We start from the raw sequence: 20,402 nt of genomic DNA on the forward strand, positions 1-20,402 counted from the left end.
AAAGGGAAAAAGTAATGAAGAACAGATTGTGAAGGAAACCCCATTCCTGCAAAAGAAGGCATTGGGTTGGATTCAACTAAATAGTTATGCTAGCAGGAGAAACCACAAGGAGTCTTACTAGCTCAGTGTAGTTTTCCCTCTCCTCTTCCTCCTGTATGGCTGTTGGGGGTTAGAAGAAAACCCCCAGAACAACATATCAGGAAAGGAGATTGTTCCATCATGCATGCACTGATGGAATGGTCATCTTAGCAAAATGTTCAATTCGACCCATTATATTTATGGGTTGTTTTGCAGCTGTTATTAAAAGAAATGTTAGAGAAGCATAAGCTTCTCAGTAGCCAACAAGCTAAGCACTGATGAGAGCCACACTGAGCTACAATAAGGTAACTGCACTGAGTGTTCTCAGACCATTCACTGAACACTGAGAGTCATTCATTCTTATGCTGTGTAAGCAACAACAAGCACAACAGAAAAAATAAACCATCTTCCTAATCTCCCCTCTCCCAATATTACAAGTCACTAATGGTCAATGAAGTATTTTTCTTTTTCTATAGAAATTCAGTATATTTTTTATCTAACTTCCAAGGGAGTCCCATAACAGTCTGAATATTCAGGAGTACAGTGGTACCTCTGGTTATGTACTTAATTCGTTCCGGAGGTTTGTTTTTAACCTGAAACTGTTCTTAACCTGAAGTACCACTTTAGCTAATGGGGCCTCCTGCTGCTGCTGTGCCGCCAGAGCACGATTTCTGTTCTCATCCTGAAGCAAAGTTCTTAACATGGGGTACTATTTCTAGGTTAGCAGAGTCTGTAACCTGAAGCGTATGTAACCCAAGGTATCACTGTATACCCCCCCCCCCTTGGCCGTAAAAGGTACAAACAACTAGACTTGTGATGTTGAAGGCAATAATTGTAGTGATACTACTAACAAGATATTCTTCAGTCCTACATCATTAGCATATAAAATTAAGTCCCACCATGTATCACAGAATGTTTCTCACTTTTCAGTACCCCTCAAAACCCCTCTCACAGGTTATATTTTCTACAATAGCAATTTGCCAAATATTTTATACTACAGGTCATTTCTGGACCTTCCACTTTTGAGTGTCTCTCAGCCTCGTTATCACTAGCAAATGCTGTAACGATTGTTCATTTTGATGCTCTTATTTTCTCCCTCAGATATGGAACAGAGAGACAATTATGCTGTATATTCTATTGATTCCTAAAATATTTTAGAAATCTCACTGTGTACCATTCTCCAAAACCCCTTTGTCACTAAGCATAACCACAACAGATGGCGGTACATCTCCCTTTGCCCACAAAGCACTAACTGAGGATCTGGGGTCTCAACCTCAGGGAAGGGAAATGAAAAACTGGAATTTTTAGAGGGCAGGACTGCTGAGACAAAGCATTTCACTATTCATCTACGTGATCTGGCCAACAGTATAACCAGGAGAACTTCTTACAGCTGTAGCCTCAGGGATCTCCATGGAGCCAGCTGCTACTGTAACTTGGCATCTGGGCTCGATGACAAACATGTCAGAAAAAGAAAGAGAAGCATGGTGTGATGTGATGGCCTGAATGCGACCTCAGATTTTATGCATTAAAACACAGATACTTTTGGCCGCAAAAATAAAATGGAAAAGCTATCAGCAGAACCATATTAAGCACCATTATTTTTGGTTCGTTTAGTTTGTTAGATATCAAATTCACACTCTCAATGCCCCATAAGAGGAGAAATGTAATAAAATAAATAATGACATGATATGACATGACATGACATGCAGGGTCATTGTAAGGATTACAACTAGATAATGCATGCAAAGTTCTTTAAACATGTGTAAGTCCTTTGAAAATGTAGTTGCTATTGTTGTTATTAATTATGATAATAATAAACAAACAAATACTCTTTGAAAGTTTGAGAATTAGGTTGATCTGATCCTAGGAACTAGATAGGTAGGAAGCCCAGAAAGAGGCAGACAGAAGGAACCTGGATCTCTACAACAATAAACAGAGATTGTGCAAGTCAAGTAGGTGATACAGTGGTACCTCGGGTTACAGAAGCTTCAGGTTACAGACGCTTCAGGTTACAGACTCTGCTAACCCAGAAATAGTACCTTGGGTTAAGAAATTTCCTTCAGGATGAGAACAGAAATCATGCGGCGGCAGCACGGCGGCAGCAGGAGGCCCCATTAAGCTAAAGTGGTACCTCAGGTTAAGATCAGTTTCAGGTTAAGAACGGCCCTCAAGAACGAATTAAGTTCTTAACCCAAGGTTTATAATCTAAACTGCTGTGAGAATTTCACCGAACTCAAAAGAATTTAACATTTGTGAAATACAGGGTAAAAAAAAGAGGCCCCGTGGATACAGAATACACATGTTCCATGGGGCCTCTTTTAAAAGACTCACCCCGTATTTCAGGAATGATCTGGCAATAATCAATAACTTCAGGAATGATCTGGCAATGGTCAATAACTTCAGGAGCCCAAAAGCACTTCACAGCAGACAGGGATTTTGCAACTTCAAAACAGTGACGTTGTTCCAACACAGTCTTTGCATCCCTACCCACATCCATGAGTTTTCCATATCATATGAGCTTTATCCAGAAAATTTTCTTTGATTCTGAAGTTGAGAAGGATATCAATAGCTCCCAGATTCTGACACTTTTTGCGTTAAGCTTGTAGAGTTCTGCAGATAAGCTCAGCGTCCAGGAAATAAATATTTGTCAGCTAGTGGGTGGAGAGGGAGTGAGAAGTAAATTTCCCTAAACAGTATTCAGTAAATAAATATCTGTCAGCTAGTGGGTGGGGAGAGAGAAAGAAAGAAATGTCCCTGAACAATATTCTTGTCCTCCATGTGTTCAGGGACCGTAAACAGCCCAAATTATTTCTTCTACTCCTGCTTCGTGATTATTTATATTGCAAAACTCTCTCTCTCTTTTTCAATCCAGTGGCATAGATATTTAGGATCTGGGTCTTATTGATTCAGCACCCCCTGATGCACATCAGTTCTATTCTGGGTTAATTTTATTTCAGCTCCTTCGGTCCTTACTGTCACAATCCTCTCTTTGAGCTCTCTAGAGTCTCTCCTAAAGGTTAGGCAAGCACGCTGTCAGCATACAAACTGTGCAAGTCTGATGCCGATTAAAGCATAAATGGCTGATACGGATACTTCCTAGGCCTGCCTTCGTCTCCAACTAGCACGGAAAACATATGGCTTGAACATCCCAAGCAGTGTCCCATTAAAAGAGCAATGCATGGAGCTTTGGAGAAAAACTCATTGGTTCTAGACTGATCATAGCAGATTCCACTTAGAATCTGGATATTGCTGGTTTTATGACCTATCTGCAGTAAGGTAAGACTGCTCTCTTGCTCACAAAAACCACTATCTACCAAAGGCTAGACATGAATTCAATAAAAGTTGGAAAATAATATCTTTTTGTTTAGGGAAATGTATATCGCACCCTCCTATCACATTCATAGTATTCACTTTAGTAATGGAAGTTCCATTCCATTCTTGCAGCAGGCTTTTGTTGTGAAAATTGTTGCTAGATTGTGCAGATGACATATTTAACTAAAATTATGTACACACAATAACTGTCATTTTTAGAATCAGAATCAGAACATGTTCGGATCAAAGCTCACAGATATTATTTTAAATACAATATTTTGTATTTTTTGATATTTTCAATATGTTCATTTTTAAAAACAAAAAAAAATGAATTCTTATTATTTCAGTAGGCACAATAACTACCCATTGAAATTCCCACAGTGCATGTGAAGTTCAATGCAACTGTTGTGTGCACAAATTCCTTCTTACTATTACCATATGTTTCCCATAGAAAAATCAGCCAGCTTGCTCTCCAAGTGGATCTTTAAAGTACGATATCAAAATTCAGTGCACATCATCTCAATGTTTGCAAAGCAGATGGAGTTACTTAGAAATGTGACAGGCAGAACGTTCTGTATCTGGTATCCTAATCATAAATTTACTTGGGTGGAATCCCCACCGAGTTCAGAACTGAAGCATAGGACATGAATGCTACTGGGTTCTTTTTTAATCATCTTGAGCTCTATGGAGAGTACTCAACAAAAATAAAGCTTTGGAAACCTATCACACATCTTCCTAGGGTCAAAGCTAGCTCTCTCTCTCTCTCTCTCTCTCTCTCTCTCTCTCTGTGTGTGTGTGTGTGTGTGTAAAGCAAAATAATTGTGGTGATCCAACAGTGCACCTCCACCCCATAAAACTGCAAGTGATCAGAACTAGTCTTGCAAAATCAGTGGGGCATTTAGCTTTTTTAGGAGTTTTATGGGCATAACTCAATGTTAACCATGCATTAGTTGTATGCCTACCTAGGATATGAACAGTAAGGGCCATGAGTTTTATGGAATTAATCAATAACCAGCCGTGATCAAAAGGTCCTCCTTGCAATGTGCACTTGAACTATTGAAGCTTGACATTTTCCCTTTTCTGAATCCAGGTGGCACCACCGAAGATAAATGACATGGTGAAAAAAGAAAATCCATTTGTTCCAATATGAACAATTCAGATACTAACATTTGCAGTTTTAAACTGTTTTTATACTTACTGTTTTCATAACTGTTTTAATATGCAACTGTTTCCAATTGTGTTTATATATGTGTAATTATGTTGTAAATTGCTTAGAGATGCCTCATGGAAAGCAATTCATAAACAAAATAAATAATTAAAAATAATAAAACTAGGTCAGTCTAAATGTATATATATTGGTCACTTGAAGTGACAATCGCTGAAAAGCTCTCTCTTTTCCCAAGGTCTGTGAAAATCAATAGTAATCTTTGCTGGAGAACACAGCGGTAAACAGAAAGCTAAATAAAGGACCAGACATGGATGTTGGCTATGAAAGGGAAACAAGGCAGGCAATCGTGACAGATAATGTCACCAACACTACAAGACAACAAAATGCCCTAGTATAACTATTTGAAAAGCCCAGGGCAAATTATATCCCATCAAGATACTAGAAGCTTCACCTTACCCTCCAAAAAAGTATAAGTAAAGAGAAAAAGGAAGTCCAGAAATATGATGTGAAATTACTAGAATCCAAAACACTGGTACAGACTTTGATGATAAATTCATTGAACTTCATATTTTATGCCAAACCTAAACAAAACTTCCAGGATGAGGAATCATGGCTCAGCAATGTGGGCAAGTAGGCCAGTGTAAACACCCTATTCAGTTCAGATTTTTCCTGCTAGCCTTAACCAGGGTTTCCTAGCCTTAAACCAAGATGTGAAACCTGGATTTGAAAGACACTGATATCCAGAACAGGTACATAATACAATGAGCATACATGCGTAAATGAGGCAACAATGATAATCTAACTTCTATAAACAGAAAATTACAATAGTTACAAAAATCCCTCCTCCTACTTCCCCTGGAGTTCAGCTGAATTGACTGGAAGGAGAAAATAAAACTCTCACCGATCAAACTTGAAAATGAGAACACTCAATGAGAAACCTATCTTTCTTGTTGCAATAAACAGTTATTAAATAATAATTAATTCTATAATAATGTTGTAATGAAGCTCATTAAAGTTAAACCACAGTTAACATTAATTAGCCTGCTAGGGCAACGGAATTTCTCTTTCATAAATATGCATACTATCAACTCTCAATTGTTCTGGTTTGCTTTCTATCCCTCCTTCAGCCAAACCATAGTTTAAGATCCACAAAAGGTCCCCATCTAATTTTGTTTTTGTTTCTTTTCCCGGGGAGATATAAGACAAGGAGGGGCTCTGTGGCATTTCACTGAATACCTAGCACACATTTTGTGCATCATCTTTAACTGCCACAAACTGTAAGGCACTATGAGGTCACTCTTAGTGCTGGATTTATGTATAAGCTAAACAAGCTATAGCTTAGGGCCCCACTCTTTTGGGGGCCCCAAAAAAATTTGAAGGGGAAAAAACTGGATGTACATTTCCAAAATAGAAGATAGAAAATAAATAAAATAAAACCTACACACAGCAACAGTGTTTTGTGTTGTGTAGGCTCCTATTTGTTATGTGCAAATGGCTTTAGATACCTATGAGGTCCATAAATTACCATATAGCATACATTCAACACAAAAAACAGCAACAATTTGTTGTTGACAAAGGGCAGCTGGACATATAAAGGGCCCCATTACTTTCAGTAGCTTAGGGCCTCATCAAATCTAAATCTGGCCCTGGTCACTCTGGATTATAAAATGCATCTAACACACCAGATGCTATTAAGAGGAAGAAAATAAAATCTGAACTGTCTGAAAGCAAACAAAGTTAAGTGACTGGCTGTCATGGTATCATGTGAACTAACATACTGGCACAGAGGGGGGAAACTGATTTATGACGGTAGTGTAGATTAACAGTCACACCCTCCTCCCAGTGGAGTAGCGTGGGTTGTCAGCACCCGGGGCAAGGAAAGTAATTTGTGCCCCCTAACCCATGGATTTGCGCCCCCTAACCCTAACCCCCAGATGTTGCGCCCGGTGCGGCCGGGCCCCCCCCTGCACCCCCATGCTACGCCACTGCCTCCACCAAGGAAACTGTGGGTCAGAGAAGGAATCTCTAACTTGAATTTTTCAGCACCATTCTCAGCTATGATTATTAGGGTTCTTTGGGGAAAGATAATATAACACCAAATGCTAGCTTGCAACAGTCTCTAACTGGAGAAACAGACTGCAGTGGTACCTTGGGTTACAAGCATCTCGAGTTACAAACACTTCGGGTTACAGACTCCGTTAACCCGGAAGTAGTACCTCGGGTTAAGAACTTTACCTCAGGATGAGAACAGAAATCGCACGCCGGCGGTACATCGGCAGCAGGAGGTCCAATTAGCTAAAGTGGTGCTTCAGGTTAACAACAGTTTCAGGTTAAGAATGGACCTCCAGAACGAATTAAGCTCATAACCAGAGGTACCACTGCAGTGGTGAAGGCAGCCCTGTTTAGGGACATTTTTAATCTTTGATGTTTTATTGTATTTTAAATATTGTGCTGGAAGCAACCCAGAGTAGCTACGGAAGCCCAGCCAGATGGGCAGGGTATAAATAAATTGTTGTTGTTGTTGTTGTTGTTGTTGTTGTTGTTATGGTGGTGGTGGTGGTGGTGGTGGTGGTGAAGGAGCATGTTGGAATCCAAAGCCCCTGGCCAGTGTATTTATAACCCTGCAATGAGATGTTGTAGTCACAATGGTAGTTTTAGAGTTATTGTCACACTGCCATTCCTGGTGACATTGCTACAAAGCCCTGCTCCAACAGTTCACTTGTCCTGCAGTAACAACCTGGATGATGACCTGAAGGAGCTTGCTTTTGCTGCAAGCTAAGCAAAAACTGGGACATGCCTAGTTCTCCAGGTCTGCTCTGATTACCTTCTCCTCATATGTATGACAGTAACCTACATAGCATTAAGAGCAGCTCTGCTGGCTCAGGCTAAAAGCCTCTTTTGTCAAGCACCCAGTTTCATGCAATCCTGATGCCTCTGGGAAGTCAACAGTGAAGGAGCAAGGTCTTCACCCAAGCAACTGGTGTTCAGAAGAAAAATGCATTTGCTGCTTCCATAGAAGAATCATCACGAAGCTGTAGTTGCTGTCATTGTGCATGCCCCACCCAATGGTTCTCCTATCAGGTCTGCTGACCACTGCCCTATTGGATGAGCAGAGGCACTGCAATATTCAGACTGGTGCCACACAGGTTGATTCATCCTGGCCAGCAAGGTAGAACTTGCTGTCTCAGTGAGCAACAAGGTCCAGCAAGCCTTTGTTTCTGACCTGTTCTCCAGTCCTGCCTTCTGGTTTCTCCTCTGATCCCATTTGCTCTTCAGACCTGACTTCCAGTTCCCAGCTCTTGACTCATTCCAGATCAATACCCACACAGCCCAACCCTTCCATGTATCCCCTCAGTTAAAATCCAAATGTAATTCTGTATTATTGGGTTGCTGTTTTTTTAAGATCAGGGATGCTTGCCTGTCCTCCATCCACAATAGTATTCTGTTTGCTCCTCCCTTGTTCAACAGTAGTAGGCATTCAAATGACAGACTACTGGGTGGTATCGGTCTCCCAGTCCAAACCATTTCTATTTACTATGGCAACCACCTATGCTCATTCAGACACCAACTCCATCTGGTATGGAGATTCTTCTGGTTTATGCATTTTACATGAAATCAGCTTTTGTCTCGGTGGTTATCAAGACACAGATTATTAATGAATATATATTATATGCTACTCAAAGTCTTGCTTATATTATGGATGTGCTTGGAATAAGTGATTGCTAAGGGAACTTCGCCGTCTGAAAATAGAATTACAAAAATTAGATCCAAGAAGACAAATGTAAAATTCAGGTAGCAAATTAAGCATAAAGACATGCTAATCGGAAGCATCTTGACAAGGAGGTTGTGTAATGAATATCATATATAGATACCTAATAACTAATAAAATAAGCATTATCATAATACCTAATTCTGCATTCACCTTGTACTGAAACAGCTGTTAAAAGAAGGAAGCAGTAGCCTGCACAGGCCAGGCTTGCAAAATAAGCACTACAGTCATACCTTGTGTTGTGTTAGCTTCATATCGCGGCTTGCAAACGCAGCAAACCCGGAAGTGTATACTTCCAGGTTTCGCTGTGCGTGCGCACACAGAAGCGTTCTGCGCGCTTCACACATGCGCAGAAGCGCTCTATCGCGCTCTGTGTGTGCGCAGAAGCGCCGCTCTAGTTGAGGACTTTTTTGGGTGCAAACAGCACCCCAGAACGGATCGTGTCCACAACTAGAGGTACCACTGTATGTAATTCCTTTTCTCCCGCTGATCTTGCACTGATGAAAATGTTCTTCTTGAGAAAACTATGAGGCACCCTAATTATAGTTTGAAAAAAATACATCTTCCTCAAAGGAAGCAGTCTCCAGCTTAAATCAATATATATTTGTTGCAAATTACTCCTGGTGAGATCTGTTGCTCCAGGAAAATTGTGCAAATAAAGTGGTCCAGGAGGTATACAAGCGCCCAATGAATTTTGTTTCCACGGGAAAAGAACTAGGACACAATAGAAATCTTTGTCCGTGCGAATCAAATGTCTGCCACGTACGATGCCTTAATAAGTGTGTTTTCATTTCAAACCTTTGCCATATGGAAAGAAGGCATGGGACATGCTTTAGATTTGGATTTTGTTTTATACTTTAGCACAAGTCTCACAATATTAAAATGTTAAAATTATGGGTTGCACCAATGCTGCTACTCTGTTCACTTAGTAGACTTCATGTTGTGCAACAAGAATTTCCCCTCTTCTCCTCTGTAACCCACATCGGACCCTCAAATCTGCTCCAGTGGGTCAGGGGGCACTATGGAGCTTATTCTAGGCATGTGTGAGGAGAAGAAGAGAAAATACTGTTGCACAAGTGAAACTCTACTATTGCAGCACTGGATACAACTCTATGAGAACTGTAGCACTACAGATGAATGCATAATAATGGTGATGGTATTCTGGGCTGTGTGCTGCCTGAACAAGCTTCTGGTGGCAGAAGATCATGGGCCAGTTTATCTAAGACTAAACTGGTATATATGGCTATAGACCAGAGGCCTCCATCAACCTTATATATTGGCTATGCATCTACAGCCATCAGAAACTGCCACCTCTCAGACGAGTTCTACAGACTGCATTGCCCATGGCTTCATTCACTGGGGATGTTGGCTTGCACGTGTCAGCTCCTGTTACTCATTGGTAGCTTTAGTTAAGAGAGTCTTCTGGAACCACAGAACAACTAGCCTCACTGTGGGACCAAGCAGTGTTATACACAGCCCTGGAAGGAGTTGACCAGTCAAAGAATAAACAATACAAGACATCTGAAAGGCTGCACTCTTGCCCTCTACATGGCTATCATGTCACTGTTCATCAGATGTTTGTTTAGCATACTAAGAAAACGAAGATGCTGTAGATAAAGGAAGGGAGAATGTGGTGGCACAAGCATCTTTGCACAGCTCTGCAATACTACCTGAAACCAGGAAACTAACTTTTAAAAAGCCTAACAGTTCTTTTAATCCTTTGCCAATTATCTACGCAAATAAATTTAGACGGTACAGACTTTTTAAAAAAAATTGTCTAGACAAGTTATTTTAAAAGGTTTCACGAGAATCTTATCAGGGTTTGCTTACTGTCAAACTGATCTTCTGTTCCCTCTCGGCTTGTCATAACTGCTATCTTACAGTAGAAATATTTGTGCTCATTGCATTATATATGGAATATTCTCTTCTCGTGGTTTGAAAGCATCTTCCAAGAAAATGGAGGCTAAATGTCAACTCTGCCTTACTCACAAACAATACCCTTTGCCACATAGGCTGATGCCCCGTTTTGGGTCTTAAAACAAACAAGCAAGCAAGCCAACAACCATTCTCAACCATCTGCCCTGGTTTGTTTCCCAAGTTAAACTTTAATTATGAACAAATACTGTGTTTTTGCGTGCACACAAACATGTATCAACTGTGCTATTCCCACTACTGTTCTAATTTACAGTCTGCAGGCTTCTTACAAAAAAGCAACTGTGAACCATGTGTCACTTTTTGCAGTAAAAAGCAATGACCGATCTATGCAAATATCCCAAATGAACCATGCAATTCCCCACTTGCCTAATCATCTCTCACGTGGCCTCTGTGTGCATTTTCCCAGTGCTATTTCTGAAGAAAAAAATGTGCCGGAACTCACCACGAACGCCACCCTTGTTCTCTTAGAATGGCAAACTGTGCCCACCTGAGAGGTGCCGGAAATGAGTTCCGGCTGGGGAAAAAAGTGCCCCATTTTCCCTTCTTCAGCGTCGCTAGAAACAACAGCAGCTATGGTGAGAATCAGTGGGCTGCGCAAGCTCTCATGAGCACACTATAAAACAGGGGCAGCCTGTCCCATTTCGCCACTTGAGGTGAATGGGAATGTGCCACCTCCTGCTCCCCTACCATGTCCCGCCTGCCCCCACTGCCAGAACACGGCTCCTCACCAAACTTCGTCAAGGGGGGGCATTCTGCAAGGCCTTGGCACTCGTCTCCTCCACACCAGGGAGCGACAACATTGCATGCTGGAATACCTCCCTCTCACTGAAAGTTGAGGGAGCTGCTTCACCCCGCCTCATGGATGGGCGAGAACTGCTTTGGCACATAGATCTTGGCGCATGGGAAAGAAGAAAGGCAGAATGTGTCACTACACTTATCCAGTCAGGACAACCATCATTTATTAACATCTAGATCTGCCCTGACAAGGCATAACTATTAGTATCTAAGGCCCTTAACAGCTTGTGACCAGTTTCCTTGCAAGATCACCTTGCCCTGTGCATGGTCAATTGATCACTTCAATGACAAGTGTCACATACATGTTTGTCAAAAATCCACACAATCAGTACCTTGAACTGAAAAGTGCCCATGAGAAAAATACATTGCTGAAGAGGTTTGATTTTTTAATTTTGATTGGAAAGGCATATAGAAGTACCTTTTGCATTTAAAGCTTCTTCTTTTATTTTCATCACAGTTTCTTGGCCTTCTTTTTCCTTGTTTCCAGCTGTTATTAAATCAAGATAGAGAAAAATAACTGTGAAAAACTGTCAGGAGTACAGACTTAAAGCGCAATAATAAATCCTGCAAAAAGAAAAATCTACACCTGAAATTCTTAAATGTTTAAGCAAAGGAAGCAGAGAAGGGGAGGGGGGAGTTACAATAAATATAAGAAAGAAATCTGTTATTGGCTGAGTGAAATAAGGTCTTAGTGGAGAAAAGCTTAATTGCCCATTCAGTATTGGCTTAAAAACACAGCATCTCCCTTGAACACTGAGATCCTGGAATAAAATTTGGTACACATTCAGAACATAAATACATGTTTCAGATGAGATATCAGCCCAACTGCACATCTATTTTCAATTAAGCTATGACAGACGGAAAGGGAGAAATGTGATGTGTTTTCTCTCACTTAAGGACTGAAACTTGGTTTGTAAATTTATGGCACATTTCTGTATTTGAAGCAGCTTAGCCTCTGATCCATTTTAGGGAGGTGAGGGCAGGGAATGCAGTTAAAGGCAGAATACACTGGTGTTCAAATACATGCTCAACTTTTGCATTCATTTTCAAGCTGGGGAGTGGAGGAAATAGAAAGAACAGTAATATATGTCCTATTTTCCTTGAAGGCAGAGGTGTGGAGAAATATGGAAAGATTATTTGGCATAAATTCTGGATACAACTCTACACTTCAGTTTTGAATATCAAGCTGGTCCTTACAACCATTAGCAAAACAGGAAAATGTTGTAATGAAATATCTGCACTGAAGGGTGAGCTATCAAAATGAATGTCCAGGTTGAATTTTTAGGACAAATTCTATATTTCATGTCAAACCCAAAACAAAAGCCTATAGCCAAACTTTCAAAATTAATTTGAACTCTTCTAAGATACCGTATTTTTTGCTCTATAAGACTCACTTTTTCCCTCCTAAAAAGTAAGGGGAAATGTGTGTGCGTCTTATGGAGCGAATGCAGGCTGCGCAGCTATCCCAGAAGCCAGAACAGCAAGAGGGATCGCTAATTTTGCTGCGCAGCGATCCCTCTTGTTGTTCTGGCTTCTGAGATTCAGAATATTTTTTTTCTTGTTTTTCTCCTCCAAAAACTAGGTGCGTCTTATGGTCTGGTGAGCCTTATAGGGTGAAACATACGGTAGTTAATAACTCCACAGTCTCTCCACTTTCATAACAATCATTCTTTACTTGCCACAGATTTTAAAGAATATCACTTAGGTCCTGATCGCTGTGCAACAATGCCTATAGGTAAATGTAAAGCTGACCAAAAAGATCACGCACGCACACATTCATTCTGAAAGTAGTTTGTAACAGGTTAATTTTCTAGCATTCACAATAGCTTTCATTCTCCTATGCAATCCCCCCCCCCCACACTCTTCCCAAATAAAATCTTATGTAACCATTTCAAATGGGCAGTCTTTATAAGATTTAAAAGTTATAGACACAGACAGCAATTTTTGTCTGCAAACTCCTGACATGAACACTGGTCTGCAATTGACTCTGCATCTATTAGATCAGCTTTTCAATTATATCAGCACTGCCTGGCTGATCTCTTTTTATTTAACAGTGGAGTGGGGTGGGGTGGCAGGAAGAAAGTTAAACAAAAGAAAGAGGGAAAATAACTCTTAACAGTATTTGTTTTCACTATAGAAATAATCTTGAGGTTACACAGCGCAAACATTCAGTTTGATCCTAATCCCTAAAAATAGATGCAGTGTCAACGAACAAACCCTCCAGTAAAACTGCCATATCCATGGAGTTCTCATTGAACGAAGCTATGGGCATGAGATCAAATCTCCTCACTTTTTCAGCCTAAGTGATTTTCTACAGCAGGGAATTAAAATCCAATGTGTGCCATAGTACTGGATGTAGCTATGCTTGGGGGGGGGGGGGAGAAGCTTCTATGATAATCCCTGCAAGAATTTCATCTGATCTTCTTCCTCATCCATCAGCTGCGGTACAGCAAGCAGGCTTATTAGGAGCCTCCAGAGTCTTGTCTAAGTCCTGATAATATTAATTTCATCTGGACAACATATTGCATATTAACATATTTCATGCTGCATATTTATTATTTTAAGAAAACCCGAGCACTTCCATATGGATGCAGTTCCAGATGAATAATATTTCTAAACACATCTTCTAGAAATTTTATTGTATTTTCTTACTCTGTCATTTTTGTTTTAATTTGTTTTCTTTTATTATTGCTGAAGCTGCACTTTTAAATTATTATATTAATATGTTATGTTAAGTTAAAATATATATGTTAAGGTGACATATATATTTTAAAATGAATACATAAAATTCTATATTATTATTATTATTATTATTATTAAGATTTATATACAGCCCTTCATCAAAAGATCTCAGGGCAGTTCACAAGATAAAAATATGATATAAAAACACATATAAGTAATTAAAACAAAAACAACATTATTGTATTAATTTAATTGTCTTTCTACACTCCAAGCAGAGTAACATTGCCTCTCATAAAGGGGGTGGTAGATTATATATCCACAGATTTCAAGAGAAGGAAAGACACATTAAGTAATTGCTTACCAAGCATGCATATTTCAGTTTGCAAGGGGAAGGTTTTGGTGCTTCTTCAGTTACTGCTGTTGTTGTGCATTTAAGTCTGTGTAATTGCACAGCTTCTGCAGTTCAGTTCAGAAATTCTGCTATTGGCCACTTAACGATAGATAAGAGATCAGGAATGGACCGTGGACTCAGGTACTCCCTTAACTCCCTATCTTAGGTGAATGTACCCTCTCCACTAAATTCCCTTGTTTCCCTTGACTATGATGAGCCTTCCCCCCCCCCCCCCTACACTGGCGCAGTTTGGTTCATACCAGCCTGGGTTCTCCTCTTAAACAAAGTTTGAAATAAGTTTGTGAAACTTGGTTAAAAGAAAAGCCTTGCAACAGGTCCTTCCCTAACACCAGGAAGCAGAAGGGTCAGAACTTCAGCAGTCATACTTATTGGTAAACAAGAGATCCACAGCTCTTTGTAGCAGCTAGGGCTTGCTGCATGACAAGACCGGGATTCCAATTAGTTCCCACTATTCCGAAAGCAGTTTGCCATGGGGTGGAGGTGGCTGCTATTAAATAAAACCAAACCCAGAGCTCTGTTGAGCACACAGAACTGGTTGCAACTAATTCTTTTCGTTTTCACCCAGATATTGCTAAAAAATAAAGTAGTAAGGATTGTCCATAAGCAATGTCTCCACAAAAAAGGAAGCAGAAGAAAACCAACCATTCCGAAAGGCCAAAGAACAGACGTTTTTGTTACAGGTTGGCTTGCTGCAAATGTGGTGGATGAAAATATTGATGTGGAGCGTATATGTGAAGGGATGCAAAAAGAAATTGCAATTCAAAGGCTCATAAATTGCTGAGATTAAACATTCACTTTACAATAAAAGCTAAATGCAAATAATGTTGAACATATAAATCAACACTAAAATGACAAGGTAAAGAGGTTTACTCAAAGCAATCAGCTGGTAAAAAGTGATGGATGGCAGCTAAGAGCCCTGTTTTCATTCTGAAATTCATACAAGAAACTCAGATTGCTGCTCACTGTAGCATCTTCCATGATCTGAACCTCAGCTATGCAAAACTGTATCTGTGCAGGGAAACCCAGCCAAAGGTCTTCCTTTTTCTCAGTGTAGTTTCCAGGATGATTTGTTATCAGTATTTCAAAATCATTAGGGACGTGGGTGGCGCTGTGGGTTAAACCACAGAGCCTAGGACTTGCCAATCAGAAGGTTGGTGGTTCGAATCCCCGCAACGGGGTGAGCTGCCGTCGCTCGGTCCCGGCTCCTGCCAACCTAGCAGTTCGAAAGCACCTCAAAGTGCAAGTAGATAAATAGGTACCGCTCCTGCGGGAAGGTAAACGGAGTTTCCGTGTGCTGTTCTGGTTCTCCATGCTGGCCACATGACCCGGAAGCTCCTTCAGCCAATAAAGCGAGATGAGCACCGCAACCCCAGAGTCGGTCACGACTGGACCTAATGGTCAGGGGTCCTATCTCAAAATCATTATTTCTATGAACATGCTGTCTTGGTAAAACATAAACAACTGTTTATTTTGCCAGATCCTAATTTTTCATTGGTGATAGGAATTATGGTGGGAAACTTTCCATATTCCTTCTCTACTATTTATGTAACAGAAGGAGTATAGATGTGTGCCTATAATTATTTGTAGCACGAAGCCTTAGCAAGTATATTTTATCGTAGTCACATAGGATCTCCCTGTGCAGATGAAATGCCAAACTCTTTCTAGTCTTACTGTGTTACATAGCTAGGGAAAAGGTAATAAAAATAACATTTTATCTCCTGAAGTGCAGTCACAGCAGGGACAGTTATATTAGAACATTTAGAAGACATGTAAAGCAGTGCATTGTCTATCAGATGATACAGGCTGTCAAGCCTAATGCTGCCTAGAAAGCAAAGAAGAGACATTTTGTTTACCCAAGTCACAGTCTGAAATTTTTCTAACTACTGACAAGGTAACCCAAACAGACATGGAAGTCAGGCCAGCCATTTCTTCAAATACACAAACTGGCACATTTTAAGGAACTAAAATAAGGCCATTCAGAGTGAAATGCAAATGAATGACATTTCAGCTTAAAAAACAAACAAACTATAATTACAGCTACCATGGAACTCAGCTACATGTAATTCGAATTTGGACAAACATTGAACTTAATGCTTTTTATGAGCTTCCAACCCCCCCCCCCCAAAAAAAACCCAACTACCCAGAGGTCAGAGAGATGCCACTGTACTCAAAATTCCAAACCTTGTCCTTAGTTTACAGGCCAATTTAACCAACTTCATTAACAATTGCATTAATTTTATCGTTTGTTCCATAATGACCAGGGAACACAAGGTTCCATTTACTTTAACAGCGGAACTCACTTAGACTCCATCTATATCGGGCATAGGCAAACTCGGCCCTTCAGATGTTTTGGGACTACAACTCCCATGATCCCTAGCTAACAGGACCAGTAGTCAGGGATGATGGGAATTGTAGCCCCAAAACATCTGGAGGGCCGAGTTTGCCTATGCCTGATCTATATCTTCGGTACCCGCAAAAAAAAAGCTTCTGCAAGCACAGCAATTATTATTGTTGCTATTTATTTTCTCCAAATAGCTCTCGCAAGAACCTTACACCTGGAAAATCAAACTGTGTTGAAAGGATCTATTTTGCATAAGAAGTAACCCCTACTGGTTGCAACCCTCTAGGATCCTGGCCAATGTTCCATAACTTCAATGCATTAGTGTTGGTGCTAAATTTTCCTTTGCTTTATGTCTATAGAAGACACTGTGAGTTATCATTATCATCTCTCAACTGAACCAACATATGAGGGTGATGGCTAGGCTTGCAGTGCTACTCAAAGCTCCTGGGGTAAATAATGTGATGCAAAGCTAACTAATAATTAAATCAAATTACATTACATTACATTGTTAATAAATATTTTTATCATTGCAATACCAACAGTACCTATTATGACGTGCATGCCAAGTCTTGCCAAATACTTCACAGTATGGTAACCAATTCCTCTAGTGCCTCCGGTCACTATGGCAACATTCCCATTTTGAAGAGGAAAAACTGCATGAAAAGAGAAAAGTAATTCAGGCTAAGATCTATTTTACTACAGTGCTTACATTACTCATTGTAACAAAATATTCAGCTACAGCCATTTCATGTTATGTGGCGATTGTTCTTCCAGCAGTTACAAAGGTATTATTTTATGGATCATAATGAAGAACACCAGTAGCATGCAGTTGCTGCAACCAACCACCACATAAAAAAATATTCCTCTTATATAAAATTAAAAACACAAAACAGTGGTTTTATCCATGTTTACAGGGCACTTTACTAAGAAATCACAATAAAAAATACAAGGGCAGAAAAATCAGCTGTAATAATAATTAAACAAACAAACAAACAATAAAAGCAGCAGCTAAAAAAAACACCTTATAAAGTCTGGAAGAATTATCAAGTTACCACCTAGTGCTGAGATTCATATACATATTATTTTTATTGTATTTTAGGCATCACTCATTACAATACATTCATAAAGGTGATGTGTGCCACCCTTAATCCAAAAGAAAATCATACATACTAAAACTTATAAAAATGGGAAAATTGTATGCTGATAAATATATTAAGCCCATCTAATTTGTACATGTACCTGATGCTAAGAAATTAATGTAGTCCCAAACCAAGGCTACCTAAGAAGGTAATTCCATAACTAAGGTGCCACTAGTGAGAAGGCCATTTTTCTGTTTGCCACTCACTGCTCCTCAGGAGGGTGAACTCTGTGGAGGACCACAAGAAGTGTCCTCAATACATAACCACCTTCATCTTTGAGAAGGGAAGTGATCCTTCAGTATTCAAGCCCCAAATCATGCCAGGCTTTTAAAGGTAAAGTCCAAGCACTTCTGCTTGAAAATACGGCTATATTTTGAAATAGCTGCAGCTTCAGAAGCAACCCCACATTACAGTAGTCAGCATCTGAAGGCTAGCAAAGCTTAGCCCAGTCTAGGACGAGTTGTACCTGACACACCAGCCTTAGCTGAGGAAAGGCATTCTTTCACAGGGATCTCAAGTGACAAATCTGGATCCAGGCGCAACACCGATCCCTGGAGAGGAGTGCAATCCCATCCAGAACAGGAAGAACACTGTCTCCTCCAGTAGATGCAGCGCCTACACTCAGTGTCTTCCTCTTCAGGGTTGCATTTCAGTTTATTGTCCTTCATCCATTCCACTACCAATTTCACCACTTTCAACACATCACTTAACTCAGATGTAAAAAAAAAAAAGGTAAAGAAGGGAATCATCAGCATACGTTTGGCACCCCTCACGGTAGTTTCATGTAGCTGTTGGAAAGAAAGGGGAACAAGAGGGACCTCACAGCAAAAACAGCCTAGGGCCAAAATACCATGGCCGGTAGTATAAAAAACCAGAAGAATTAGCAGGGTCACATCCTTTGTCCTTTAAGCATAGGGCTGAAACCACTTCAAAATTGGTTGATGATACTGGTCAACAATATAAAGAAGCCCTTATGAATAACAGCTGGAATGACCACCCCCCACATCAAAAGGGGGGTGCCTTTTGTGTGGTCGCACACAGCCCCCTGGATCCCAGTGTGGCGCCCGGTGGTACGGGCTGCCTTCGCCCTCCCCAGGCTGGATACCTAGAGGTCTCTGTCTACCTCAGCCAATCGCCCAATCCCACCTGGGGAGATGTTGCCAGGGGATCAGCCAGGTAGGGGGAGGGACCGCCCTGCCCACACAACAGAAGGTGAATCTTATGGCCAATTTTAATCCAATAGCATGTTGTCTTGAGTCATTTTTCCACTCAGAGGTCGCCTGGGACTGGGGGGACTCCACCTGTCCACACAAAGCTGGGTGTAAATGTGCAAAACCAAGGTTCACATTCTAAGTACTGTAAGCCATGAATCTAACTGAATGCCTTAAATTTCCTCACAGTATTGTTATGCTAATAATATAAGGTAACTGCCATCTACATTGCTTTGAGATCTGAGGAGAAAAGGCAGTATAAAATGTTTACAAACTAATAAATAAAACATAAATAATTTAAAATATTTTCTAAGTTTTGGAAGGTTAATACTGATTTAGAATTAATATCCCATTTAAGCACCATACAGTACATACATAAAGGTAAAGGGATCCCTGACCATTAGGTCCAGTCGTGACCGACTCTGGGGTTGCGGTGCTCATCTCGCTTTATTGGCCAAGGGAGCTGGCGTACAGCTTCCGGGTCATGTGGCCAGCATGACTAAGCCGCTTCTGGCGAACCAGAGCAACGCACGGAAACGCCGTTTACCTTCCCATAGGAGCAGTACCTATTTATCTACTTGCACTTTGATGTGCTTTCGAACTGCTAGGTTGGTACATACATACAATATAAGAAGCAATAAGTCCATTGTTTGGGTTACAGATAGGTAGCCGTGTTGGTCTGCCATAGTCAAAACAAAAAAAATTCCTTCCAGTAGCACCTTAAAGACCAACTAAGTCAGTTCTTGGTATTTGGTCTTTAAGGTGCTACTGGAAGGAATTTTTTTTGTTTTGTCCATTGTTTGGGTTACTGATCATTGTAAGCATTTTATAGTTTTGTAAAAATTATACACACACACACAAGCTTCATGCACACATGGGACAAAACTGGTCAACATGTTAAAATAAAAAAAGACCAACATACATTTTATTGGTAATACTACTTGTTTAAAATCATAAATTGTACTAAATTCTGTGGGGGAGGGACTCTGATCTCATTGAACAAACAGGTGTACACAACAAAAAGCAATATAGCCTTTGAAGGCAAGGATGAAACAAGGGAAGGGGAAACAGCTGGGAGAAATCTTTGTAATGTCAGACAAGAGCAGCCCTGAAACAACAGATAAAATGGGTTGCATTGAACGACAGCACAAAAGATCAGAGGAACAAGAAAGTGGCAGGGGGCTGCTGGCATTTTTGACATACAAGGAGCAAAACAACAGAAGAAATTCTCCAAGCAGCTTCCTGCATACACTTAAAGGAACTGTATTGCTCCAAAACTGATGGAGCATCAGCAGCTGGCTTGGGGGGTTTTTTATATTCCAACTCTGAGCAAAGCTAAATTCTACAAGTCTTACCTTCCTGAAGTCACAATTCAGCCAAAATAGTCTGAAGGAGGTTTGAAATAATACCACGGCAATGGTTCCCTTGCAAGTTCAGTTCATCCACCTACCACATTCTCCCCACTGTCTATACAAGGGCTGGCTAATGTTTTTGGGCCTAAAGACTATACGTATTCACCCTTGGTCAACTCTCCAGCGTCTGAATGCCAGTATCTGGTAT

The 20,402-nt window shown here is 40.4% G+C and overlaps 1 protein-coding gene across 3 annotated transcripts in view; it reads right to left on the reverse strand.

The window, feature by feature from the left end:
• ZBED1 (zinc finger BED-type containing 1) overlaps positions 1-20,402 on the reverse strand; it is a 127,286-nt gene that overhangs the window by 52,587 nt on the left and 54,297 nt on the right. For 2 of the 3 annotated variants that reach the window (XM_083734313.1, XM_083734315.1), the window contains exons 2-3: positions 17,038-17,145; positions 11,476-11,544 (exon numbers count right to left, since the gene is read on the reverse strand). In XM_083734313.1, coding sequence (XP_083590439.1) covers positions 11,476-11,544; positions 17,038-17,145 — 177 coding nt within the window. The remainder of the gene's footprint in view (positions 1-11,475; positions 11,545-17,037; positions 17,146-20,402) is intronic. The other variant, XM_083734314.1, reaches the window with a different exon arrangement.

This window comes from Podarcis gaigeae (genome assembly GCF_964106915.1).
Source record: "Podarcis gaigeae genome assembly, chromosome: 4".
NCBI lineage: Eukaryota > Metazoa > Chordata > Lepidosauria > Squamata > Lacertidae > Podarcis > Podarcis gaigeae.